This window comes from Cetorhinus maximus, chromosome 17 (assembly GCF_964194155.1).
Source record: "Cetorhinus maximus chromosome 17, sCetMax3.hap1.1, whole genome shotgun sequence".
Taxonomy (NCBI): domain Eukaryota; kingdom Metazoa; phylum Chordata; class Chondrichthyes; order Lamniformes; family Cetorhinidae; genus Cetorhinus; species Cetorhinus maximus.
In genome coordinates this window covers 13464495-13491439 of record NC_135895.1, presented here as the reverse complement: position 1 = coordinate 13491439, position 26945 = coordinate 13464495, and the positions used below count along the sequence as shown (strand labels likewise).

Below are 26945 nucleotides of genomic sequence, written 5' to 3'. Positions count from 1 at the left end.
CATAAATCAAGTTAACTTCAAACTTCACTCAACTTGTCCCTCAAAGTAAGGGACTACGTGATCTTTAATGGATTTAATGTGTGGAGGGGCTTATGTCTTCTGTTAGATCTGGTAGTTTACTTTTATCCCTAATCCAACTCATGGTCATGTTAAGCTTTGCGGATCCTGAGCATTTTAACCTTCTGGTGTAATTTCACACTCTTTTCTACAAGCACAGCCCTCCAATAATTCTTTTCAATTCATATTCAGGATGTGGGTGGCTCTATCAATATGTTATTTAACATGCAGGAAACATTCTTGAGCAGACCAAAGCTTGAGTGCAATGATGAGGTTCCAAACAACCTTTGAATTAGTGCTCAGCTATGTTCTGTGTGCTTATATTATAAACAGTTCCGGACTAAAGTTGGAGAATAATGGATATAGAGACCTACTTATTGCTATTCACCCTGGAATCCAATATAACGACAAGATTATTAAAAATATCCAGGTGAGGTTTTTCATGTGCTGTCCAAAGAGAACCAATAGCCTTTACCTTGTTTCAATGTGTGTTCTTCACGTTGTATTTTATTGTTTAGAATTTGGGATTTGGTGAGAGGAGGGAGAGTTAAAGGAATATGTTACGTCTTCTTTCCTCCCACCATTCGATTAATGAAAATTGATTTTAAACTTGTGTTCGCTTCACAGGAAGTAATGACTGAAGCCTCCTCGTACCTTCACCGAGCTACCAAACAACAAGTTTATTTTTCTGATGTAAAAATCCTGCTGCCCCAGACATGGCCAGTTAGTTCCAGCTCGGTTCACAGAAGGACGACCGAATCCTATGAGAAGGTAAGAACCAAGCGGCAAAGATTGACAAATCACTTCGAGCCTGCTCCCGTTCAGCTGCTAGGACTTCTTCTGAAAAACCCTGTTCACACTTGGTAGTGGGGTTTTTCCACCAATCTTCTGCCAAAGTTTCACTGGCAGAATGGGTGCAGTTCCGAGGAACTCAGTGGAATCTGACACTTTCTAAAGACTTTCTTCAATGTGCATGCTATTCTAAAGGTAACTCTCTCACAGCGAGTTAGGGAATACCCTATTTAACAAGAAAAGAGGGAATTTTTGCAATGATCCATTAAATTGTCAATCACTTGTGTCAGAGACCAGAACTAGGGACACAGTTCATAAATAAAGGGTCTCCCATTTAAGGCAGAGATGAGGAGAAAATCTTTCTCTTAGAGGGTTGTTAGTCTGCGGAACTTTCTTCCCCAGAGAGTGGTAGAGGCAGGGTCACTGAAAATACATAAGGCAGAGGTAGAAAGATTCTTGACTAACACGGGAGTTAAAGGGTATCAGGGGCAGGCAGGGTAGTGGCGTTGAGGCCACAATCAGATCTGCCATGATCTTATTGAAAGGTGGAGCAGGCTCGAGGGGCCCAATGGCTAACTCCTGCTCCTAGTTCGTACGTTTGTAACAAGTTCCATTTTTCTTACATCACATTTGCGAATTTGTTCCGGTGCTTTAGGTTGCTCGAGTTCCATTTTATGATGAGGACAGTGAGTTTGAATATTATTAAATGTTCCTTTACCTGCGTGTGAGATTTTTTTCTTTTACCAATTAGAAAGCCTAACATACACAGGTTCACCAGCACTGGAGACTTGGTTATGGGATCCTGGAGTATATACGGTGATGGTTGGGCTTCACAAGCTAGTTTAAGGGAGCTAGTTCTGGGGTCTGCCAGGACTGTACAGGGTAAATCTGCAGTTTGGTATCATTGGATGATGGAATATTAGGTTGTGATTCTTACCGTATGGCAGTAATGGTGGAGGAAGGTATACGGCATTTGGCAGCCGTGGGAATGGGAGGCAGTTCCAGGTGATGGCAATACTGCGGAAAGGCAGGTGACCGGCACTGGTGGCACTGACTGGGGGAGGCACAAGGATCTGATCATATTGCAGAAAGGATTTTCTGGGAACCTGCACTAAGAAGCAAGGCGACTCAGTTCCGGTAGTACTGGGGTGTGTGCTGTGTTGAGAATTGAGAATGGAGCTTATGACATAAGGAAGCATTGGAGCAAAGTCTAGGAGCATCGGATGGGGGGTTGTCACAGAATCTTAGAATAGAGGGGATATCAGAGATCTGGGGAATAGGTATCTGGCATCAGGCAAAATGGAGGAAAAAAGCAATGGAAAATGAGCTACTGAATCCCAGGGACATTGGTCAATAGGATGCTTGCCTCCAGTAGTATGATAGGAGGGGGTGAGCCTGTCCAAAAATATTAAGAAGGTGGAATCTGACACCACTGGTGGGGGAGAGTCAGAGTCAGGCAGGGAAGGAGGGACCCAGAGGATCTAGATTAACACGTGACTGTTCCAGGCCACCAGGCACCATGGGCCAAAGTTCTCAGACTATGATTAATGTCCAGCCAGCTTTAAGTACACAAGGCACTTTAATGTGATAGTTGCTGACTGTTTTATTTATGTTATAAATAACACAGCTATCATTAATTGGAATGTTTGCACTTGGATAACACAGGCCAAAGTTATGGCAACAGATTGGGAAAATCCCCACAAAAATTCAACCCCATGTGTGTGTGTGTGTATCTGCGTGCGCGTGTGTGTGTGTGTGAGTGTGTGTGTGCGTCCTGCAGCAGTGATTCTCACATGGAAATATCCATTTGTCTTTTCCTAGGCTAAAGTGATCATTGCTGAACCATACCTTAAATATGGAGATGACCCGTACACTCTGCAGTATGGTGGATGTGGTGAGAAGGGGCGGTATATTCACTTGACCCCAAATTTTATACTAAACAGTCTGATTCCAGTTTTTGCCTCAAAAGGTAAATAACTAAGTTAACACACTTGTAGCATGCACATCAACACTGAATTACATAGGAAAGGAGTTGGCCATTCAGCCCTTCGAGTCTGTACTGCCATTCAATATGATCTTTGCACTTCAGTATCCTAAATTCCTTTACCTGTCTTGGCTTCTTATCTCCTAATACACTTGGCCAGTGAAAATCTATCAATTTTAGATTTAAAATTATTATTTTTGCCTGTACTTTTTGTGTGAGGGAGTTCCATACTTCTACCAAATTGTGTTTGAAGAAGTGTTATCAGAATTCTTTCCTGAATGGACAGGGTCTAATTTTAAGATTATCCCCTTGTTCTAAACTCCCCCACCAATGAAAAATGTTTCTATCTACCTATCAATCCCTTTCAAATTCCTAAAGACTTCAATGAAATCACCCTCCACCATTTTATAATCCAGAGAATATTAACCTAATTTCACTAAACTCTTCTCATTAGTTCTCATTCTCACCATGGATGTCCAATCCTTCTACACCTCCATCCTCCACCAGGATGGTCTGAGGGCTCTCCACTCCTTCCTTGAAAAGAGGCTCGAACAATCCCCATCCACCACCACCCTCCCCCGTCTGGCTGAACTTGTTCTCTCACTGAACAATTTCTCCCTAAACTTGTCTCACTTCCTCCAAATAAAAGGTGTGGCTTTGGGTACCCGCATGGGCCCCAGTTATGCCTGTCTCTTTATGGGGTATGTGGAACATTCCTTATTCCAGTCCTACTCAGGCCTCCTCCCACAAATCTTTCTCTGGCACATCGATGACTGTTTCGGTGCTGCTTCATGCTCTCGTCTGGACCTGGAAACATTTATCAATTTTGCTTCCAATTTCCACCCCTCTAGCACCTTCACATGGTCCATCACTGACACTTCCCCTTCCCTTCCTTGATCCCTCTGTCTCCATTTCTGGTGATAGACTGTCCACCTATATTTATTACAAGCCCACCAACTCCCACAGCTACCTCGACTACAGCTCCTCACGCCCTGCTCCCTGTAAGGACTCCATCCCATTCTCTCAGTTCCTTCGACTCCGCCGCATCTGTTCTGATGATGCCACTTTCCAAAATGGCACTTCTGGCATGACTCCCTTCTTCCTTAACCGAGGTTTCCCCCCCACTGTGGTTGACAGGGCCCTCAGCCGTGTCCGGCCCATCTCCCGCGCCTCTGCCCTCACACCTTCCCCTCCCTCCCAAAACCATGTTAGGGTCCCCCTTGTCCTCACTTATCACCCCACCAGCCTCCGCATTCAAAGGATCATCCTCTGCCATTTTCGCCAACTCCAGCATGATGCCACTACCAAGCACATCTTCCCCTCACTCCCCCCATCAGCATTCCATACAGACCCTTCCCTCTGGGACACCCTGGTCCAGTCCTCCATCACCCCCAACACCTTATCCCCTTCCCACGGTGCCTTGCAATTGCAGAAGGTGCAACACCTGCCCCTTTGCCTCCTCCCTCCTCACCGTCCAAGGGTCCAAACATTCCTTTCAGGTGAAGCAGTGCTTCACAAGTACTTCCTTCAATTTGGTCTACTGCATTCGTTGCTCCCAATGTGGTCTCCTCTACATCGGGGAGATCAAGCTCAGACTGGGTGACTGCTTCGTGGAACACCTCCGGCCTGTCTGCAAGCATGACCCAGACTTTCCAGTCGCTTACCATTTCAACACTCCATCCTGCTCTCATGCCCACATGTCCATCCTTGGCCTGCTGCAATGTTCCAGTGAATCCCAATGAAAACTGGAGGAACAGCACCTCATCTTCCAATTAGCCACCTTACAGCCTTCCGGACTTAACACTGAGTTCAACAACTTCAGACCACGAACTCTCTCCTGCACCCTCACCCTCTTATTTTCATCCCCTTTCTCCTACATTCAATTCTATTTTTTACCCACTTGTTTTATTTTTATTCATTGATCTGTAATGTTATCCCATTTTCTATCCTTTTTTGTGGGGAGGACACAGAGAGGCCGCAAGGAGATATAGAACAGGTTCAGTGAGGCAACAAGATGGCAGATGGATTATAATGTAGGGGAGTGTGAAGTTATTCATTCTGGCCAAAAGTATAGAAGAGCTGAATATGTTTTAAAAGGTGGGAAAATTGTAAGTGTTGATGTTCAAAGAGACTTGGGTGTCCTCGTACAAGGAACGCTGAAGGTTAACATACAGGTACAGCAAACAATTAGAAAGGCCAATGTTATGTGGGCCTTTGTTGCACGGGGATTGGAGTACAGGAATAAAGAAGCATTGCTAGAATTGTACAGGTTTTGGTGAGACCGCATTTGGAGTAGTGTGTGCAACTTTGGTCAAATCAAACAATTTGTTTTTAAGTTCCTTTCCCATCAGGAAGGTACAGAGCTAAAGTTTGCAGCTAAATTCTTTGACACACCAATTCTGTGCCATACTCCGAGACATTTCTGCAGAAACCATTACCACCACAAACCGGGGGCCATTGAATATTTTTTTATTTTGACACTGAGTGCATTTAACATGCATGAGAGAATCATGGCTCAGTTTATATTTTCTGAATCATCAATAACATTTAGGTCTCACAGAAAGTGAAAACATTCGGTTTCACAATCTTACACAGTACACATACCTTGTTTTCACAGGTAGAGTATTTGTTCATGAGTGGGCCCAACTTCAGTGGGGAGTGTTTGAAGAATACAATGATCTAGAGCCTTTTTATATATCGGACAATAGGATTCCTGAAGCGACAAGGTAGGACAATTCTAGTCGAATGATGCTTTTCAGTGAAAAGGAAAGCTTTTTGAGATTTCTAGTTAAGATTACAATTACAAGAGCAGACTGGCTGCACCACATGCTCTCAGCACATGCTGCTGGGCTCCCTGCTGAGTGCAGAAGCAGCCTGCAGCGTGGAACCCATTTGGCCCAAAGCTACAATTACGGTAATTGTAGGAACACCAAATTTGCATGCTGCCCACCTCCAACAGAACTGGTGCAGGCAGGTCACAAGTCACAATCCCCATGCCCCAAAAAATGGAGCCTAGCAATTTTTAAATATTATGACATGGCAGGTGGTATTTGCCAGGCTGACCAAATCCGCGAGGGAAACTTGGCCACGCTTTCACAACGATTTTGCAATTTGTATTTATTATGAAAAGGGCTTGTGCAATGAAGCCAGAAGTAATGAGTCCACTGCCACCTTTAGAGATTTTAAAGATTAAATTAAAGCATTAATTTACAAAAGAAGAAAAAACTTAAACACAAGATTACAGTTACACAGTTTATAGCAGTTCCCAAAATTTCTACTTAAGCAGACTCCCCACTGCACATTCCGTTTAAGGCAATAGTCCAAAATAGATTTTGAATTTATAAAGAAATCCAGCAATACTACCACAAGCAGCCACTGGACAAGGGACTTCCAAAGGCTTTAAGCAGAACTTTGGCTACTGGAACAGCAAACGTCTTCAGGGTGGCTAGAAGCTTTTTCCCTAAGTCTGTTTCACAGGGTACGCCCTCCAAGATCTCACACGGCCACAGCTCACACAGTCTTCCATTCTTCTTTTAATATATTTCTCCCGTTTTGATCTGCAAATCCTATTGTTTCCCCTTGCCTTTAGAAGTTACTTCTCCAAAAATATAACAATTTTTCATGTTATCATTATAGCCAGCACTTTTGGGAAAAAGTAAACCTAATCACTCTGCCTTACTTATCTTTGTCAGTTGTAAAAATCTTATCATGTCCCTTTGAAAATCAAACACCTTTCTCACTTATCTAAAAATGCAAATTTCATTCACACTGTCTCTGCTGAGACCTCACCCTAGCTTTACTCATCTCCATTTCAAATGTCTGTTTTATACCTCACTCCTTCGATAATTTAAAGCTTGCAGTCTAATCATCTCTAGTTTAATTAAATTAGCCAAAAACACAGACCCATACACGTGCACAAACATAAGCCTGCTTTAAAGTATCCCACAATAATATGAAAAATACGATGGTTGTGTTACATAAACCAATGACCCTGGCAACAACTGCTAACAAAGGTAGTGAAATTCTTCCTAGCTAGTGCAGTCTTGGTCTCCATATTTAAGGAAGAATTTACTTGCATTTGAGAAGCTGAGTAAATTAGGCCTATATTCTCTGGAGTTTAGAAGAACGAGAGGTGATATAATTGAAACATAAAAGATTCTGAAGGGGCTTGGTAGGATAGATGCTGAGAGATTTTTTCCGCTGGTTGGGAACTCTAAAACAAGGGGAACAGTCTCATGATAAGGGGCCAATCATTTAGGACTGACATGAGGAGAAATGACTTCACTCAGAGAGTTGTAAATCTTTGGAATTCTCTACTCCAGAGGGTTGTGGATGCTCCATCCTTCAAAGGCTGGCATAGACAGATCTTTGGTCTCTCAGGGAATCAAGGGATATGGGGAGTGGGCAGGAAGGTGAAGTTAAAGCACAAGATCAGCCATAACCATACTAAATAGTGGAGCAGGTTCGATGGGCCATATGGTTTATTCCTGCTCCTACTTCTTGTGTTCTTGTGCTGAGGCGTTCAACTCTTTGGAACAGAGTTCGGAGCAGGAGCAGGAGGCAATATGACCAATAAATGGTGAAAATAAGCCTCAAGGATAAGCTCTTTGGTCTTGTCTAAATAAACATGTCCAAACTCATTAAGCAATCTCTTTTAATAGCAATGCTACTCAGAATCAAATACATTTTTAATATTATTTTGACTTTCAGATGTTCAAAAGAAATAACAGGAAAGATTGTTGAATGCCCAGGCAGCAACTGTTTTCTGTGCGACAATGATTTCAACACAGGGCTGCCAATTGGTGATTGTAAATTCTTTCCAGAGAAGGATCAGAGCTCATCCTCTTCAATAATGTACCTACAGGGGCTGCCAAGTGTAAGTGGAGTTGTGAGAAGGTGCTTTTCCCAAATATCATTAACTCTTCCGATTTTGCAACTCAACTTTTACACAACTTATCAATTAGCCCTGGGCCATTGCTGCAGGACATCCTCAGGGCAGCCTCCTTGGCCGCGTTATCTTCAGTTGCTTCATCAATGACCTTCCTTTCATCTATGGGTTGTTTGCTGTTGATTACATAGTTTTCAGTTCAATTCGTAACCCTTCAAACAACAAAGCAGGCCATCCCTGCATGCAGCAAGGCATGGACAACAATCAGGCTTGAGCTGATAAGTGGAAAACAGCACCACACACATGCAAAGCAATGACCATCTCCAACAAGAGAGAGTCTAACCATCACCCTTGATATGCAATGCTATTACCATTGCTGAATCCCCATCTTCAACATTCTGGGGATTTCCATTAACCAGAGACTTAACTGCACCAGCCCTATAAATACTGTGGTTACAAAAGCAGGTCAGGGGTTGGCAATTCTGCAGTGATTGGCTCATCTCCTGCCCCACACCCCCAACCCAATCCCAATTGACCAAAGACCATCCATCATCTACAAGGCAGAAGTCAGGACTGTGATGGAGTACTCTCCACTTGTAGAGGAGAAGCCACAACAACACTCCAGAAATGTAATGCTATCCAGGACAAGCAGCCTGCTTGACTGGCAGCCTATCCATCACCTTAGACATTCACTCCCCCCACCACTGGGCTGAAATATATACTCGCTCCAGGGTGTACTGCAGCAACTTGCAAAGGCTTTTACATCAGAACCTCTCAAACATGTGACGTTTATTAGTTAGGACAAGGACACTTGGCGCATGGGAACATCACCACTTCCAAGTCCTCCTCCAAACCTGGACTTGAAATATACCGGCATTCCTTCATCTACACTGGGTCAAAATCCTGGAATCCTTTCCCTAACAGCATTGTGGGAGTGCCTTCACCAAGCCGACTGTTTGCACAGATGTTGTCAGACCTGCTGAGTATTTCCAGCATTTTCTGTTGTTATTGTTGATTTGTATGTTTTTGCTTAGTGTTTTTAGTCAGAGCTGTTTTCCTCAAAGCGCCTTTAACCCATGGCATCTTTTAAAAAAATATCCAGGTGGTTGAATTCTGTGATGATGAGACTCACAACCCTGAAGCACCAAACATGCAGAACAAAATGTGCGATCACAGGAGCACCTGGGACGTGATCAAAGAGTCAGAGGATTTCAGAAGCAATCGCCCACCCCACACTGGTCCAGTGATACCGACATTTACACTCCTACAGGCCAAAGACCGTGTGCTCTGCTTAGTCCTTGATACATCGGGAAGCATGAGCTCGGTAAGGCCTTTCGTTAAGTTTATTTCACAGAAAATGTTGGTTTGGACCCAAGTCCGAGCTGTGGTGTGGTTTCAGACAGCAAGCTAGAGGAGGTCAGGAGCTGGTGTATGATGAACACTGGCTCACCTCCTGACTCCCAAATCGTCTCCACCATCTACAAGACACAAATTTAGGTGCAGAAGTCTATGCCAGCGGTATTTTATGGTCCCACCAAAGCCCCAGGAGAGCGATGGGATGTTCTCCACTTGCCTAAGTGGAGCTGGAGTAACAATGAAGAAGTCTCTCGAAACCATCCAGGGTGAAGCAGTCAGCTTTAACAACCCTAACATTAAATTAATTTTTACAAATATTATTTGTTTGATTAAATGTATAACTAAACCAAATCATTGTTTTCTTTTTGTCGAATAGGAGAATCGTATTAACAGGCTCCGGCAAGCAGCCGAGATATTCTTACTGCAGATCATTGAAGTACAGTCACAAGTTGGAGTTGTCACTTTTAACAGTGCTGCAAGTATTCAGACAGGTTTGAAAGTGATTGATGATGAGGATGTGAGGGATCAGCTTGTCCGACTGCTACCTACATCAGCTAATGGAGGAACAAATATCTGTGCTGGCGTTCAGTCTGGGTTTCGGGTAAGTTCTGAAAACCTGAGGGAACTTTTAATAACACATTATTTTTAGTCATTATGTTTTCCCCACATTGACAATAATTTATTGCTTTATAGGTGCTTCGTGGTGATGACGGTGCTACAGACGGCGATGAAATCGTTTTACTGACTGACGGGGAGGACAGTGGAATAAGCAGATGCTTCAAAGAGGTGGAACAAAGTGGTTCAGTTATCCACACTATAGCGTTAGGACCAAGTGCAGCCGTAGAACTGGAACAGCTTTCAAAGATGACAGGTAACAAGCACTCATTATGCCTCGGGTGACCAACATGACAACAATTCACCTCTTTGTTGCAAGTTCTTCCCCCTTTCATTGTGGTGGAAGCATTAAGAGGTTTGAAATAAATCGCCCAGCAGCTCAACTACAATTAGCGGACAAAGGAGTTCCCGGGATTGCACTTCAATTACTGGGTAGATGTCGATGGGAAGTTAGTGGGGCTGTTTTCCTGCTTTTGGTCCTGGTACTGCCCAGTTTTAGCCACAAACACAGCTAGCAAGAAAGAAATCGCAGCCAGTGCATTTTTAAATTCATCATAAGCAACGCAAGATGTTGTAGTGAGTTTCCACATTTTCACCACTCTCTTGGTAAAGAGTTTTCTCCTGAAATTTTGTGGGATTTAATGGGGGCTATCTTATGTTTCTGGTCCTCACTTCTGGTCTCCCCATCAAGTGGATCCTTTACTGAACCGAAAATAAATCCTTTATTAAAACTCCTTCGTAATCTTAAAGACCCCCATCATGTCACCCCCTCAAGTCTTCTCTTTTATGGAGGAAAGAGCCATCGCCTGTCCAATCTTTCCTGGCAGGTGTAACCTCTCCGTTCTGACATCATTTTGGTAATTATTTTTTGCTCCTTCTCCAGCGCATCTATGGCCAAGATTTTCCGGTCCCACCTGCCCTGGGACTGGAAATTCCCATGTGAAGCCAATGGACCTTTGGCTGGTCCATCAAATTTTCCGGTCCCACCCACGATCATTCCCGCCATGGGTGGAATCGGAAAATCCCAGCCTATATCTTTTTAATGGAGGCCAGAAACGTTCACAGTATCCATGTGGTCTGACCAAGGCTCTATACAAGTTTAACATAACTTCTCTGGTAACTAATTCTATTCCAGTCAGAGATGAATTCCAGTCCTTTGTCCTTTCATGGCTTTATTAATCTGTGCTGCTACCTTTAGGGCAGGATTTTCAGGTCGGCAAGTGGAGGGCAGGGCCCGCTCACCGACACGTAAAATGACGCGGGATGACATCGGGTTGAACTCCCAATTAATGGACCTGCTCGTCCAACCTTAAGGTTGGCAGGCAGGCCGGGAGCCCTGGCGGGCTTCAGAAAAAGCATGAAAACTCATCCACAGGCGGGATGAGGTTTCATGAGGGGACATGTCAGGGAATTTTTTCAACATTACCTTGAAAGTTTTAATTCTGAGCCGATCTCCCTGAGGCTGCGCTTAGCCTGAGGGAAATCAGTGCGCTCTTTCACACGCATGCGCACTCTCGGCTGAGGAAATCCACTCCCACCCATACAGGGAGCGCATAGCGCTTCCTGGCGGACATCATGCTGGGCGGGCCTTAGTTGGCCCGCCCACTTAAAATGGCAGCGCTCCCCCGATTGGGGGCGCTGATCGGAGGCACGCCTGCCCGCGCCTGCTCCTGCACTCCACCCACCCCCCCCCCCCCCCCCACCGAACAGGGGGAAGATTCTTCCCTTAGCGATCTGTATTCTTATTCCTCCTCTGTTCCTCAATCTCATTTAGACAGCAGGGAATATCTGGCCTCTTTATTCTCCCTGCCAAAATGTATTACATCAGAATTATTTATATGGAAGTTTATTTACCAATAACATGTTCATTCTGCAGGTTTATTAATGTTTTCCTGTATTCTGTGACAGTCTTGCTCTGTATTAATTATACCCCCAATTTGGTGTTGTCTGCCAATTTCGAAAGTGCACTCCCAATTTCTGAGTCCAAATAATTTATGTAAATCGTGAATAACAGTGGTCCTAGCACTACTTCCTGGGGAACACCATTTCTCACCTTTGCCAGTCTGCGTAACTACCTTTAAACCCTATCCTCTGTCTTCTGTTTCATAGCCAACTTACTCCTTATTAATAGTTGTTTGGTAGTACAGAACTTGAGTATTGCTGAAAAGAGAGACATGCTGTAGCTTTTTGTCTTGCACTCATCAGGACAGTTTGTAAGAATGCCAATATAAGGGGAAAACAACAATTTATACTGTATGTAAAGAGAGTTCTTGCCAACCAATCAGCACTCTTCACATACAGTATAAATTGCTGTTTTCCCCTTGTATTGGCATTCTTACGAAGTGTCCTGATAAGTGTAAGACAAAAAGCTTTGACGTGTCTCTTTTGCAACAACTACTCCTTATTGTGCTCCTTGCATATAATGTAGACAGCAACATAAAATTATAAAGAGACACTGAGAGCATAAGTAAGTGGGAAAAATCTGTGGTCGATTTTAACACAGATAAGTGTGAGGTCTTCGATTTTAGACAAAAAAAAAATAGATCGGGTATCTTTCGATGTTGAAAAGCTAGGAACAGTAGAAGTCCAAAGAGGTTTGAGGGTCCATGTACACAGGTCACTAAAATGTAGCAGTCAGGTATAAAATACAATCAGAAAGGCTAATGCAATGTTTGCCTTCAAAATCAGAGAGCTATATCATCTAAAGGGAAGAAAGCTTTACAGTTATTGTAAAACCAGATCAGGGGTACTGTTCTGGGCACTGCACATTGGAATGTATAGGCTGACCTTGGAAGGATTGCAGTGTACATTCACCAGAATCTCTCCAAGGGTCTTATTATGAGGAGAGATTACTTAAACTATCTTTGTATTCCCAGGAATATGGAAGGTTAAGTGGTGATTTGATTGAAGTTTTGTGAGACTTTGAAACCAATCATTAGAGTGAATAGAGAGAACTTCTTTCCGCTGTTGGGTAGGCCTGGGACAAGGGAATAAGCTTAAAATCAGAGCCAAGTAGAAAAGCTAGGAAACACTTCTTCACGTGAAGGATGGTAGAAATCATAAAGTCATTTTTGGCACAGGAGGAGGCCTCAGCTCTCTGAGCTATCCTGCCAGTCAGATTTTCCCTGCCCTATCTCCATAGCCCGGAAAATTAATTTTCCTCAAATGTCCATCCAATTTCCTTTTGAAATCATTGATCATCTCTGGTGGGCAGTGAATTCCAGGTCATTAGCGCTGCGTTGGAAGTTCTTCCTCACATTCCCCCCTGCATCTCTTGCCTTTAAATTTGTGCTCTCTAGTCCTTGTACCATCAGCTAATGGGAAAAGATTTTCTTTGTCTATCTTATCCAAACCTGTCATAATCTTGTGCACCTCAATTAAACCACCAGTCAATCTCCTCTGCCCCAAGGAGAACAATCCTGGCTTCTTCAACCTAACCTTGCAGCTGAGATACCCCATTCCTGGGAACTATTCTGGTAAATCTCCTCTGCACCCTCTCAAAGGCCATCACATCCTAAAGTGTGGGGATCAGAACTAGACTCACATATATCTGTGTGTGAAAGGGAATGGCATTTTTTACCATCAAGGTAAACTTGTCTCTTTCCAAGGTGGCGCCAGTATTGATTTTTCAAACCTGTTCTCTGATTGTGTGCTCAACATTCTTGAGTGAAATTTGAACCACTCCCAGAATCAGCAGCCAGTCTGTTGTCCACTGAGCCAATGGCTGACACCTCTACTTGTGGCCTAACCAGAACTTTGTAAAGGTTCAGCATAGCTTTCTTGCTTTTGTACTCACTGCCTGTATTTATGAAGCCTAAGATCCCATATGCTTTTCTAACTGTGCTCTAAATATGTCCTGTCACTTTCAAAGGTCTATGCCGATGAACCCCCAGCTCCCTCTGCCCCTGCACCTTCTTTAGAACTGTGCCATTAATATTGCTTATTCCTATCCCTTCTGCCAAAATGCATTATCTCACAATTCTCTGTATTCAATTCATTCTGCCACTTGTCTGCCCACTCTGCTAGCCTATCTCTGTCCTATTGCAGTCAATTTGTATTATCCTCACTGTCTGCCAACCTTCCAAGCTTGGTATCATTGGCAAATTATGAAATTTCACTCTGTATTCCATATCTGAGTGATTTATACATATCAAAAAAGCAGTGGTTCTATCCTTGGGGAACACTACTGTCTACCATGCTCCAGTCCGAAAAATAACCATTTACCAAGACTTACTGTTTTCTGTCCTTAAGTCAACGTTTCTTCCAGGTTTACACCTACCGACCTATTCCATGAATCATGATTTTGCTTACCAGCCTTTTAATTGGTTCTTTGTCAAATGTTTTCTGAAAATCCATTTAGACAATATATATTATTATCCCTTCAAGTATTATCTCTGTTATTTCATTAAAAAAATTAAATTAGTCAAGCATGATCTGACTTTTACAAATCTGTTGCTGGCTCTCCTTAGTTAACTCAAACAAAACATGGATTTTAAGAGTGAGATAAAACAGTTCAATAGCACCAATTTCGGAGTTGGGTTGATTTTGCTCAATGTCTTCCAAATTCCTTTCAGTTCTTGTCGATGACAAGAGGTGGTCTTCCAGCACTTTCAGTATTTAGTTCAGTGGTTGAGAGCTTGCTTTTCAATGTCTCTAACAGTGATTTTCCCCTTTGCCTTTTGACAGGGGTTTTCAGAGAAAGAGCAGGTTATAGAAATATGAGAAGAAGAAAACAGCTAGCTTATTGTGGAATTACTGGAATCTTCCACACACAGGAGAAAGAGGTTTTAGGTCTTGTTCCTTTCAGGCTAGGAGCTATTCAGCTCTGCCCTCACACAAAACCTTGGTCACCTGGTCAGGAGTCAATTAAAATGCTGTTGTCAGGCAGCTGCCTTTGTCCAGGACTCCTTTCCGGCACCATCCTGACTTTCATGGCACACTCTGTTCCGGGACTGCAACATTGTATATATCTCTCATCCTGTTCCAGTGGACATCCTTTAACTGCAGACATTGTAATTCTAATTCACAGTTCAACAGAAATAAAAATATATGTTCCTTACAATACAAACATATGAATTAGGAGCAGGAGTAGGCCACTTGGCCCCTCGTGCCTGCTCCGCCATTCAATAAGATCATGACTGATGTAATTTTAACCTCAACTTCACTATCCTGCCCACCCCTGATAACCTTTCACGTCCTTGCTTATCAAGAATCCAACTACTTCTGCCTTAAAGATATTCAAAGTCTGCCTCAACCACCTTTTGAGGAAGAGAATTCTAAAATCCCACAAACCTCTGAGAGAAAAACTTTTTCCTCATCTCTGTTTTAAATGGGTGATCCCTTAATTTTAAATGGTGGCCCCTAGCTCTAGATTCTCCCACAAGAGAAAACATCCTTTCCACACCCACCCTGTCAAGTCCCCTCAGGATCTTATATGGATCTTATGTATCTTCAAATAAAGCAAACCTACATATAGTTTTCAAGTCCTGTGTGTGAGATTGGCGAATTTGTGTGAAGTAGACTTGGAAACACAACAATTAGCACCTTGCTTAAACTATTAATTTGCTTCTAGACCTGCTCTATATTAATACTATTTTTAATTCACCTACTGTTATGCTTGCCCCAGTTGAAGTTTTCCAATCTCTCAGCTCTTTTGCCCAAGATTAGAGAAAGAAAAAGAGAAAATACTCACCAACTAATCACTTCGCTGCTTTCCTGTGACATCACACGTTGATTTTTCTTTTGTGCATTGTTGGTTGACTCTGCCCCCACCCACCCCTTGTGCTCTTTAATTGCACCCACCATTCTCACTATGCTCTCGCTTTTGGTTCTGCTCTTATACCCGCCCCTACCCCTCCACACTTCTCACTGTGTACCAAGTTATCTCGTAAAAAGCATAAGATGCTAGCTCAATTCATAACTTTAAGAAGCAAATCAATAGATCTTTATTAGGGATTGGATTGGGATTCAGATCATTCATGATCGCATTGAATGGTGGAATCGGGGCTCAAAGTGTTGACTAGTCATAGGTCCCTATATGTGTGAGCAGTTCTGGACTTAAATCCCCAGTTGTCCTGTTAAGATTATGGGTAGCGGGAATGTATCCAGACCCTAGGCATATTGCTACCACTGGATGGGCAGTATTAAAATCAGGGCTAAAATATTTAATAGCTTATTCCCAATGGTCTTTCACTGGGCAGATTCTGTCACATTGCAGAAATCCTGGATGCCTATTCCTTAATTAAGTTCTTAATTAATATAGGCCATGGGTTTTTTTTGGTGTTTATGATATACATTTCCTTCTCATTCTTTAGGGGGTTTACAGTTTGCAGCCACCGATGACATGGGTACAAATGGATTAATTGATTCCTTCACTGGATTGGTATCAGGAAATGGTGACATTAGCAAACAAGCAATTCAGGTTGGATTACCCTCAGATAATAACTTTCCAATCATTCTTGTGCTAATCAAGTGCTTTAAGGTAAAATACAATAATTCTAACTGTTTCATCCCAGCTTGAAAGTTCTGGAAGAAGGGTTGATGATCACAGTTGGTTGAATAGTACAGTTTTTATCGATAAAACTGTTGGGAACAACACATTTTTCGTGGTTACATGGGAGGCGCAGACACCAGACGTGTTTGTACATGACCCCAGTGGAAAGGTGTACGACAGTGGTGACTTTGGGATAGATAAAACTGTACATACAGCCCGTCTTAAGATTAACGGCGTTGCCCAGGTATGGATCAAAATATATCCTTCAATCCTTTATGCTTTGCAGTCTATTTCTTATCAATGAAACCGTTTTTTTCATGGTAGTATTGTCTCAGTGCAAACTACTTACTGCTATCCACCCTCCATTCAGACAAGATCCCAATCCATATAACAAGTCTTTCATGTGTTGTCGGTCATTGGTCAGTTGAATACATGTTACAAATGGAATGAAGCCAATGAATCATAGAATGGAATCATAGAGTGGTTACAGCACAGAAGGAGACCATTTGGCCTGTTCTAAATATCTGATCAATTATCAAATTGGCTTCAGTTTTGACACTAATTGCTTGATCTAGTCCTCCGTGACTGTTTAATTTTGATTCAAAGAACAGTTTACAAGCATGCTCACCCATGTGAATCCTTGACCTGTGCCCACTTAGTGATATCTTTTTTCCCTCCAGTTTGGTTCAGTCTGATCACAAGCCACTGATACTTTTAACCTATATACTTACTTGAAAGCGTCAGGTTTTGCTACTCCTCCCTCTGTGCTGATTCCAATGTCACTCTGATGTCACTTTTTGGTTTCCCGGGGGCTCAGACTCTCTCCAATCTGCTACAATTCTCAATTCCTGGTGCCTGAGGTTCCCACAGCTGCTAATGGTTTCTGTTCCTGGCTATTCTCACGGTGTAAAATTTAAGACTTCTGAATGGTACAGCTTCCAGTGCAATTGGTGAGAATGCTGGGCACCAGGAAACATTCATTCAATCTGAATGACAGCGTTGGGGCTTCAAGCATGGGAGACGCCCCAATTAAGTCCAATCCTGAATTCACTGACTTTCATTCAGAACAACTTCTAATGGTGTTGACTGGATAGCAATCAGGAGTAGGTCTCCTCGCCATTCCTCCTCTCCTCCCAACAAACGGCACTGAGGCCAAATGTAGAGCCTCGGCTGAGATCAGCTCAGTCACCACTGACCAGCAATCACCTTTGTGACTTTCTTGAACAAGTCATGGAGGGAGCTCCTATCTGTCCTACAATTGACAATGAATATTTGTTTCCCAGACAGGACCTTGGAAGTATAGTATCCTGAACCCTGGAACCAAACAGGCTATAGCTATCACAGTAACATCCCGAGCAGCAGATGAGAAAGTTCCCCCCATCACCGTCAATGCGTATATCAACAGAAAAGATTCAACTAGCCCGATGATAATCTATGCAGAAGTCAGTCAAGGATTTTCACCTGTCCTGTTTGTGACAGTGACAGCTATAATTGAACGTCCCGCTGGTCCTCCAGTTGAACAGAACCTTTCTGATGATGGCCTAGGTAGGATATACAATGTGACCCTGTGAAATAGAACATATATTTGTGTTGTAAGTGCCTGAAATGTGGACATATCCAATTTTAGCTTCCTTTCCATAAAAGATATTCGAAAGAAAATATAGAAATGACTTGGGTTAGCTTTGACATTTTTTAAAATACTTTTCACTGCCAATCTAATAAGATGGCCTTGTGAGGGTGCTCGAGCCTCCCCCTAACTCTACCAATGCATCAACATAAGCAGTGAAGCAGGATTTAAGGGCTGATGACTCCCTGTACATTAGAAATTCCAGTGCCCCAGCTCTCAGTCAGGACCTGGTATAGCATCAGCCGAAGTTGGTTTACTCTGACCAGATATATCGCTTGAATAACTGATGGAATTGGCACCAACTCAGAACTGAAGCTCGGGGGGGGAAAAAATTGTTGTTGTAATGTTGCAGCAAGCTCCCTGATTCAGGCTTGGCACAGATAGCCTCTGATCTTAGTGGGTGGTGGCGGTGCTGGTATATATTTTGGTTCTGCCTTCGCAAAAGAGGGCACAAATAATTTCCCAGAAACGTTAGGGAACCAAGGGTCCAGTGAGAGGGAGGAATTGAAAAAAAATCAGTATTAATAAAAAAATGGTGCTAGAGAAATGAATGGGGTTAAAGGCTGAAAAATCTCCAGGGCCTGATAATCTAAACCCCAGAGTACTAAAGGAAGTGGCCCTGGAAATATTGGATGCATTGGTGGTTATCTTCCAAAATTCTATGGACTCTGGAGCAGCTCCTACAGATTGGAGGGTGGCAAATGTAACCCCACTATTTAAAAAAGGAGGGAGAGAAAAACAGAGAATTACAGACCAGTTAGCCTAACATCAGTAATAGGGAAAATGCTAGAGTTTATTATAAAAGATATGGTAACAGAACACCTCGAAAGCATTAACGGGATTAGACAAAGTCAGCATAGGTTTATGAAAGGGAAATCATGCTTAACTAATCTACTGTAGTTTTTTGAGAATGTAACTAGTATAGATAATGGAGAACCAGTGGATGTGGTGTACTTGGATTTCAAGAAGGCTTTTGATAAGGTCCCATGTAAGAGGCTAGCAGGCAAAATTAAAGCACATGGGATTGGGGGTAATATACTGGCATGGACTGAGAATTAGATGCCAGGCTGGAAACAGAGAGTGGGAAAAAATGGGTCTTTTTCCGGGTGGCAGGCAGTGACTAATGGTGTACCGCAGGGATCAGTGCTTGGGCCCCAGCTATTCACGAAATATATAAATGACTTGGATGAGGGAACCAAGTGCAATATTTCCAAGTTTGCTGATGACACAAAACTGGGTGGGGTTGTGAGTTATGAGGAGGATGCAAGGAAGCTTCAGGGTGATTTAGCCAAGTTGTCTGTGTGGGCAAACACATGGCAGATGCAATATAACGTGGATAAATGTGAAGTTATACGCTTCGGTGTGAAAATCAGAAAGGCAGAGTATTACTTAAATGGTGATATTTTGGGAAATATGGATGTACAAAGGGATCTGGGTGTCCTTGTACACCAGTCATTAATAGTAAATAGACAGGTGCAGCAAGCAATTAGGAAGGCAAATGGTATGTTGGCCTTCATTGCAAAAGGATTTGAGTTCATAAGTAAGGATGTCTTACTACAGTTATACAGGGCCTTGGTGAGACCACACCTGGAGTATTGCGTGCAGTTTTGGTCTCCCTACTTAAGAAAGGATATACTTGTCATAGAGGGAGTGCAGCAAAGGTTCACTAGGCTGATACCAGGGATGGCAGGACTGTCGTATGAAGAGAGATTGGTTTGACTGGGTTTGTATTCACTAGAGTTTAGAAGAATGAGAGGGGATCTGATTGAAACATATAAAATTCTAACAGGGCTAGACAGGCTGGATGCAGGGAGGATGTTCCCCCTGGTTGGGGAGTCTAGAACCAGGGGCCACAGTCTCAGGATACAGGGAAAGCCATTTACGACTGAGATGAGGAAACATTTCTTCATTCAGAGGGTGGTCAACCTGTGGAATTCTCTACCACATCACCACTGGACTAGTAGTCTAGAGGCTTAGGCTAATGCTCTACGGACATGGGTTCAAATCCCACCAAGGCAGCTGGCAGAATTTGAGTTCCATTACCGAATTTGGAATTTAAAAAAAAATCATTCAAGAAATGCGGGCGTCGCTGGCTAGGCTGGCATTTATTCCCATCTCTAATTGCCCTTAGAAGGTGGTGGTGAGCTGCCTTCTGAACCGCTGCAATCCATGTGGTGTAGGTACACCCACAGTGTTGTTAGGGAGAGAGTTCCAGGATTTTGACTCAGTGACAGTGAAAGAACGGCGATATATTTCCAAATCAGGGTGGTGAGTGGCTCGGAGGGGAACTCCCAGGTGGTGATGTCCCCATGTATCTGCTGCCCTTATCCTTCTAGATGGTGGTGATCGTGGGTTTGGAAGGTGCTGTTGAAGGAGCCTTAGTGAGTAAATCTGGCCTCAGTAATGGTGACCATGAAACCATTGTCATAAAGACCATCTGGCTCATGGATGTCCTTTAGGGAAGGAAATCTGCCTTCCTACCTGTTCCAGCCAATATATGACTCCAGACCTACAGCAATATAGTTGACTTTTAACTGCCCTCTGAAATGACCCTAGCAAGGGCATGTAGGGAAGGGCAACAAATACTGACCTTGCTGGCGTCGCCCATTTCCCATAAAAAGAAGAAATGATCCTTTCAGATGGGTGAAGGTGCTCAACATTTCACATCTGTTTCCTATTCTGGTCAGGCAACAAGTGTTGACGGAGCTTGGGCTGTGCTTGCAAAAAGTAAGTCATAATCTTGGCTATCACCATAATCATTGTTCAGTCATTGATGATATACATTCATCATATGTGTGACAGAGATACTTGTAATTCTGTCACCTGAGTTTCCTGTCTCCCCTGTCTCCAACTGGGATGAATGTCAATGTGCCGCTTACCTCCAAGGGTGTCCACCTCCATATTAGTAGCTGGACTACTTGTGGAGCCCACCTCCAGTCCTGAGCCTTTTCCTTGCATCTTGTGCTTTCTTTTTCCTACAAGGGGCAAACAGACAGAGCTGTCAGCGAGTGAAGGTCAGGGATTCACCTGATGAATGCAGTTTGCTTGGTGAGGGTGACTATGAGACACATGCATCATGTTGGATAAGGATTGGGGTGTGTTATAATGGTGGATGGATAATTGGGGAAGTGTTAAAGGCTGAAAGTTTAGTGGTTGGGAGGAGTGAAGTGATGGAGAATGCTTCATGAGACAAAAATCAGGGGTTTAAATGGCAGGATGCAGTTGAATCAACAAATGCGCTTCCTTGTCCTGACCTGATAAGGTCATTAAACTTTTTCCTATATTGCATGCATGGCCTGGGCACAACACTTCTGCTACGCACCTCCTCAGCCACATCTTCTTGGTGAGAGCAGCAGACTCCTTCCTCCCGTTACCAGGGAAACATATTCCCATCATGCTTTTGAGTCTATCCAGGAGAAATTCCAGTGAAGCACCATCAAACCTGGGTGTTGCCCTTCCTATAACGTGCCTCATCCATGCTGAACACCTCCAATTCCCATCTATACATTCTGTCCTTAAATACAACTGAGATTACATCATTTGGGTGCACATCACACTCACTGCGTAGCTCGGAGATGGAGAAGTCAAAATCTATCAGTACAATTGAGAGCAGATCGCAGATTCTGACCCACTGAGTTGACTACCGTGTTTCCCCTTGCAATTTGATCACCCGCTACGCCCCACCTCCCCACCACCCCACCCCACCAACCCCCCCCACCCCCCCCCAGCAACTCCCATCATCAGAAGCCAGCTCGACTGCTGCCTCCATATTGACATCAGGGCCAATGCATCATGGATATATCCATTCATAGTGCCAGGAATGAGATTTAAGGTTTGGAATTTGGTCTTGGCCATGACATTTTTACTTTGCACTTGTGATCAGTGAATGATGAGTGTACGAATTTCCATTTTGTGAGAATTAACAAGTGCAAACCTTCTGTACAGCGTTACTATTCCATGCCCCTCTCAGTGTACAGATATTTACCCTTTTTTTGCCTTTAGGTGCAGATATTGTCAAGAATGATGGCATTTACACTAAATATTTCCAAAACTTTAATGGGCATGGAAGATACAGCCTTAAAGTACACGTGCAGGGAAAAGCAGCAACTGTAAAAATGGCGGGAAAGCCTTCCTTGTACATACCAGGATTCATCGAAAATGGTAACAAATACTTGACAGAAGCGTATGTAGAGATACCACAACATTTGCGTATGATGTTATACCAGGATGATCTATGAGTTCGCGCTATGAACTGAATGCTATCTGATGGATTTCCTATCTGCAGCTCATCCCACTCTCTCTCCCCCGCGCCCACACAGGCAGCACTGAGCGCTGCTGCTCGCGTTTCACGCTGGGGCGGCCTTAATTGGCCCATCAGCGTGAAATCGCCTTCCGGCTCGATCGCGGAGGGTGGTCTGCTTCCTGACCACTCCTGTCACCCCTGCTGAGCCTGCCCGACAAGGGCTAACTTCTGCCCCAGATTTCTAGCATCTGTGGTATTTAATTTTTTGATTTAGAGAAAGAGGAAAGTCAAGATAAAATGATAGAGAGAAAAAGTCAGAATAAAATAAACCTTTGGGCATGTAGATCTACTCATTGTTCCCCAACTACATTTAAAAAAAATCATTCTCAGGATGTGGGCTTCGCTGGCTGGGCCAGCATTTATTGCCCATCCTTAGTTGCCCTTGAGAAGGTGGTGGTGAGCTGCCTTCTTGAACCGCTGCAGTCCATGTGGTGTAGGTACACCCACAGTGCTGTTAGGAAGGGAGTTCCAGGATTTTGACCCAGTGACAGTGAAGGAACGGCGATATATTTCCAAGTCAGGATGGTGAGTGACTTCCAGATGCTGATGTTCCCACCTATCTGCTGCCCTTGTCCTTCTAGATAGTAGTGGTCTTGGGTTGGAAGGTTCTGTTGAAGGAGCCTTGGTGAATTCCTGCAGTGCATCTTGTAGATGGTGCATACTGCTGCTGCTATGCATCAGTGGTGGAGGGAGTCAATGTTTGTGGATGTGGTGGTTATCAAGCTGGCTGTTTTGTCCTGGATGATGTCAAGCTTCTTGAGTTTTGTGGGAGCTGCACTCATCCAGGCAAGTGGGGAGTATTCCATCACACTCCTGACTTGTGCCTTGTCGATGGTGGACAGGCTTTGGGGAGTCAGGAGGTGAGTTACTTGTCACATGTTTCCTAGCCTCTGACCTGCTCTTGTAGCCACAGTATTTATATGGCTAGTCCAGTTCAGTTCCTGGTCAATGGTAACCCTCAGGATGTTGATAGTGGGGGATTCAGTGATGGTAATGCCATTGAATGTCAAGGGGCGTTGGTTGGATTCTCTCTTGTTGGAGGTGGTCATTGCCTGACACTTGTGTGGCACGAATGTTACTTGTCAGCCTAAGCCTTGATATTGTCCAAGTCTTGCTGTATTTGGACATGGACTGCTTCAGTATCTGCGGAGTTGCAAATGGTGCTGAACATTGTAGAATCATCAGCGAACATCCCCACTTCTGATCTTATGATGGAAGGAAGATCATTGATGAAGCAGCTGAAGATGGTTGGGAACTCCTGCAGTGATGTCCTGGAGTTGAAATGACTGACCTCCAACAACCACAACCATCTTCCTTGTGCTAGGTATGACTCCAACTAGTGGAGAGTTTCCCCCTGATTCCCATTGACTCCAGTTTAGCTAGGGCCCTTTGATGCCACACTCAGTCAAATGCTGCCTTGATGTTAAGGGCAGTCACTCTCATTTCACCTCGGGAGTTCAGCTCTTTGCTCTATATTAGAACCAAGGCTGTAATGAGGTCAAGAACTGAGTGGCCCTAGCGAAACCCAAACCGGGTGTCAGTGAGCAGGTTATTGCCAAGCAAGTGTTACTTGATAGCACTGTTGATGACCCCTCCTATTACTTTACTGATGATGAAGAGCAGGATGATGGGGTAGTAACTGACCAGGTTAGATTTGTCCTGCTTTTTGTGTGCATCCGATAAATCAAGCAGTGATTAACCCTCTGTTATGGAGTTGATTTCCCTGGCAACTTTTCTTGGTGGAAACATTGAACTTTATTTACAAGACAGCAGCAGCAGCTACATGTGTGCATCAAACTCTATAACAAAAGAAGAACTGTCTCCTAGAGGTTCCCCATGCTGCTAGCTTATTGGTTTATACAGATCATGTGATCTCACAACACAGGATTATTCTTAAAGCTACAGTTCTACGTTTATCCAGACTACAATTACTTCATTCCTCCCCCTTTAACTTTTCTGTACATTTTATATTTGCAAGGATATTGATCTCATGACATTACAATATTTATACAGGTCATGAAATTACAAGTTCAGTCTTTCAGGTGGTTTCCTGATCCGTGTGGAACGTCGTAGCTTCACGGCTTCCGATTTTTGACAGGAACCACATTCTCTGGAATCGCATGAACATCAGGTACCTCATTAGGCACAGGCAGTTCAGTGTTGTCCACTCTGACAGAGATAGCGGACATGTCTGTCCTTGGTTGAGCAACTTCAACAGGAACCACAGGTTCAGCAATGGTTACAGGTGGAATATCATTTTGTTAGGGTATCTCCCTCCTTCTTAAATGATCCACACGCTTACTGGAGATCCGACCCTCCACTTCCACGTGGTGCAACAACGGTCCAGTCACAGAGCTTACTTTACCAGGTAACCACTTCGGTCCACTGCCGAAATTCCTTACATACACTGTGTCTCCAACAGTAACTTGTCACTCACGACTATGCAAATCTTGAGTTGCTTTCTGCTTCCCTAGACTTTTCTCCACCTTCCCCTCCAAATTGGGAAGTATCAGGCTTAGTCTTGTTCGAAGACGGCGTCTCATCAGTAATTCTGCAGGTGTTGCACCTGTTGTAGTTGGGCGGGGTGGTTATTCTGTAGTGAAATAGGAAATGAGGAAGTTCAGTTTCCAACGATTCACCTGTTAGCTTTTTCATTCCTGCCTTACATGTTTGAACTGCTCATTCTGCCAGTTAGATGGCGGATGGTATGGTGTGGTCTTCACATGGTTGATACCATTTAGGTTGACAAATCTTTGAAATTCAGCACTAGTAAACGTAGTACCATTACCTGAGATGATTACTTCTTGAAACCCATGGATAGAAAAGCTCTGGCGTAGTTTTTCTATAGTAGAGCCTGACGTTGGTGACTTAACTTCATAAACGTCTAACCACCTTGGATTGAGCATCTATAATCAGTAGAAACATGGTTCCAGGGTTGCCCATACATTCCAGGGTCTACCAGGCCACTCCCATTGGTGTAATGTTTTATCACCTTCTCAATATTGCCATCTATTCCCGGCCACCAAAGATAACTTTGCGCTATCACCTTCATTCTGGAGATTCCCAGATGGGCACTGTGTAGCTCTACTAAGAGTGGTTCCCTTCCTTGTGAAGGAACTACAACTCATGTACCCCATAATAGAAAGCCATCTTGACTGCTCATCTCGTATCTTTGGTTGAAAAATGGTTTCAATTCATCAGAGATTGGTTCATGGGACCAACTGTGCAACACTTGATCACTCACTCACGACAGGACTAGATCACGATTTGTCCAGTTTCTTATCTGCCTAGGGCAGACTAGTGAGGAATCCAGGGAATTCATCACTACTACGAGCTCTTGGGAAATTGGGACATGGTCATTGTTCTCTTGCAAAGGAAGGTAACTTAGGGCTTCGGCATTGGCTATATGAATCCCTGGTCTACACACAAAGGTATATTCATATGCCGCGAAAATTAGGGCCCATCTTTGAATTTGTGCACAAGCTATGGGAGGGATAGCCTTTTCATCACTCAACAGACCCAAGAGCGGTTTGTGGTCTGATACTAGCATGAAATGTTGCCCATGCACGTATTGGTGGAATTTTTTTACACCAAAAATGATTAACAGACCTTCATTTTCAACATGAGAATATCCTTTTTCAGCTGTGGCAAGTGTCAGGGATACATAGCATATCAGTCTCTCTGTACCGTCGTCCATCTTGTGAGATAGTATAGCTCCCACTCCATAGGGGGATGTATCACAGGTCAGCACCAATTCCTTTGTCGGGTCATAGTGCACTAACAAATTTGAAAAGTGCAAGAGCTGTTTTACTTTCATGAAGGCTTCTTCTTTGGATGACTCCCAAACCCAACGCTGGTTTTTCTTTAGCGGTGAAATTAGAGGGGCTATAACCATTGATAAATTTGGTAGAAATCGGCCGTAATAATTTATCATCCCTAAAAATGATTCAACTTCAGAAACGTTCTTAGGTGCAGGTGCCTCTCTGATTGCTTTAACCTTCTCTTCAACAGGGTACAACCCTTGGGCATCTACCCAGTGGCCCAAATAAATGACTTAATTTGCCTGAAAAGTGCATTTTTGCTTCTTTAGGAATACTCCTGCTTCTATAAATCATTTCAGGACTTCCTCTAGATTAGTCAAGTGTCCTTTTTCCGTGAATCCAGTTATTAGTACATCGTCGACATAGACCACAACTTGAGGTAGTCCTTGTAGCAAACTCTCCATTGTCCTCGGAAAAATGGCACAGGCTGAAGAAACACCGAAGGACAGATGTGTGTATCGATATAACCCTTTGTGGGTGCTTATGGTCACAAATTCTCGGGAGGCATCATCCAGTTCCAGTTGCTGATATGCGTGACTCATGTCAAGCTTCGTATACATTGTCCCTCCTGCTAGTTTGGCACAGAGGTCTTTAATCTTGGGAATAGGGTAACTGTCCAGTTTGGCTGCATTGTTGACCGTTAGTTTATTGTCCCCACAAATCTAGACAGTTTGATCTGGTTTTAGGACAGGGACTATGGGTGCTGCCTATTCTGAGAACTGAACCGCTTTTATGACACTCAGCCTCTCTAGCAGGTTCAACTCAGCGTCAACCTTCTCTCTCAGGGCGTATGGCACCGATCTGGCTTTCAAGAAGCGAGGAGTTGCTTCTGGGTTCACGTAAATCCTGGCCTGTAGGCCTTTAAGTTTTCCCAGTTCACCCTTGAAGATGGTGTCATATCTTTTTTAGCAGCTCTACTAAATCCTCCAGTTTAAGTAAATCTCTTTCAACCAATCGTGACCTAGAAGGCTTGGTCCTTCACCTTCTACCACCATCACTGGTAGTTGTG

General features: G+C 43.6%; 1 protein-coding gene across 1 annotated transcript in view; it reads left to right on the top strand.

Moving 5' to 3' along the window:
• Positions 1 to 325: 325 nt before the first annotated feature.
• The window catches only part of LOC144692183 (calcium-activated chloride channel regulator 1-like), a 31122-nt gene continuing 4502 nt past the window's right edge, over positions 326 to 26945 (top strand). Inside the window, exons 1-12 of the mRNA XM_078560727.1 lie at positions 326 to 487; positions 685 to 828; positions 2671 to 2818; positions 5451 to 5559; positions 7544 to 7709; positions 8824 to 9045; positions 9454 to 9678; positions 9771 to 9948; positions 16007 to 16113; positions 16208 to 16429; positions 17469 to 17730; positions 21815 to 21973. Of these exons, the coding sequence (XP_078416853.1) occupies positions 326 to 487; positions 685 to 828; positions 2671 to 2818; positions 5451 to 5559; positions 7544 to 7709; positions 8824 to 9045; positions 9454 to 9678; positions 9771 to 9948; positions 16007 to 16113; positions 16208 to 16429; positions 17469 to 17730; positions 21815 to 21973 (2104 nt within the window). The remainder of the gene's footprint in view (positions 488 to 684; positions 829 to 2670; positions 2819 to 5450; positions 5560 to 7543; positions 7710 to 8823; positions 9046 to 9453; positions 9679 to 9770; positions 9949 to 16006; positions 16114 to 16207; positions 16430 to 17468; positions 17731 to 21814; positions 21974 to 26945) is intronic.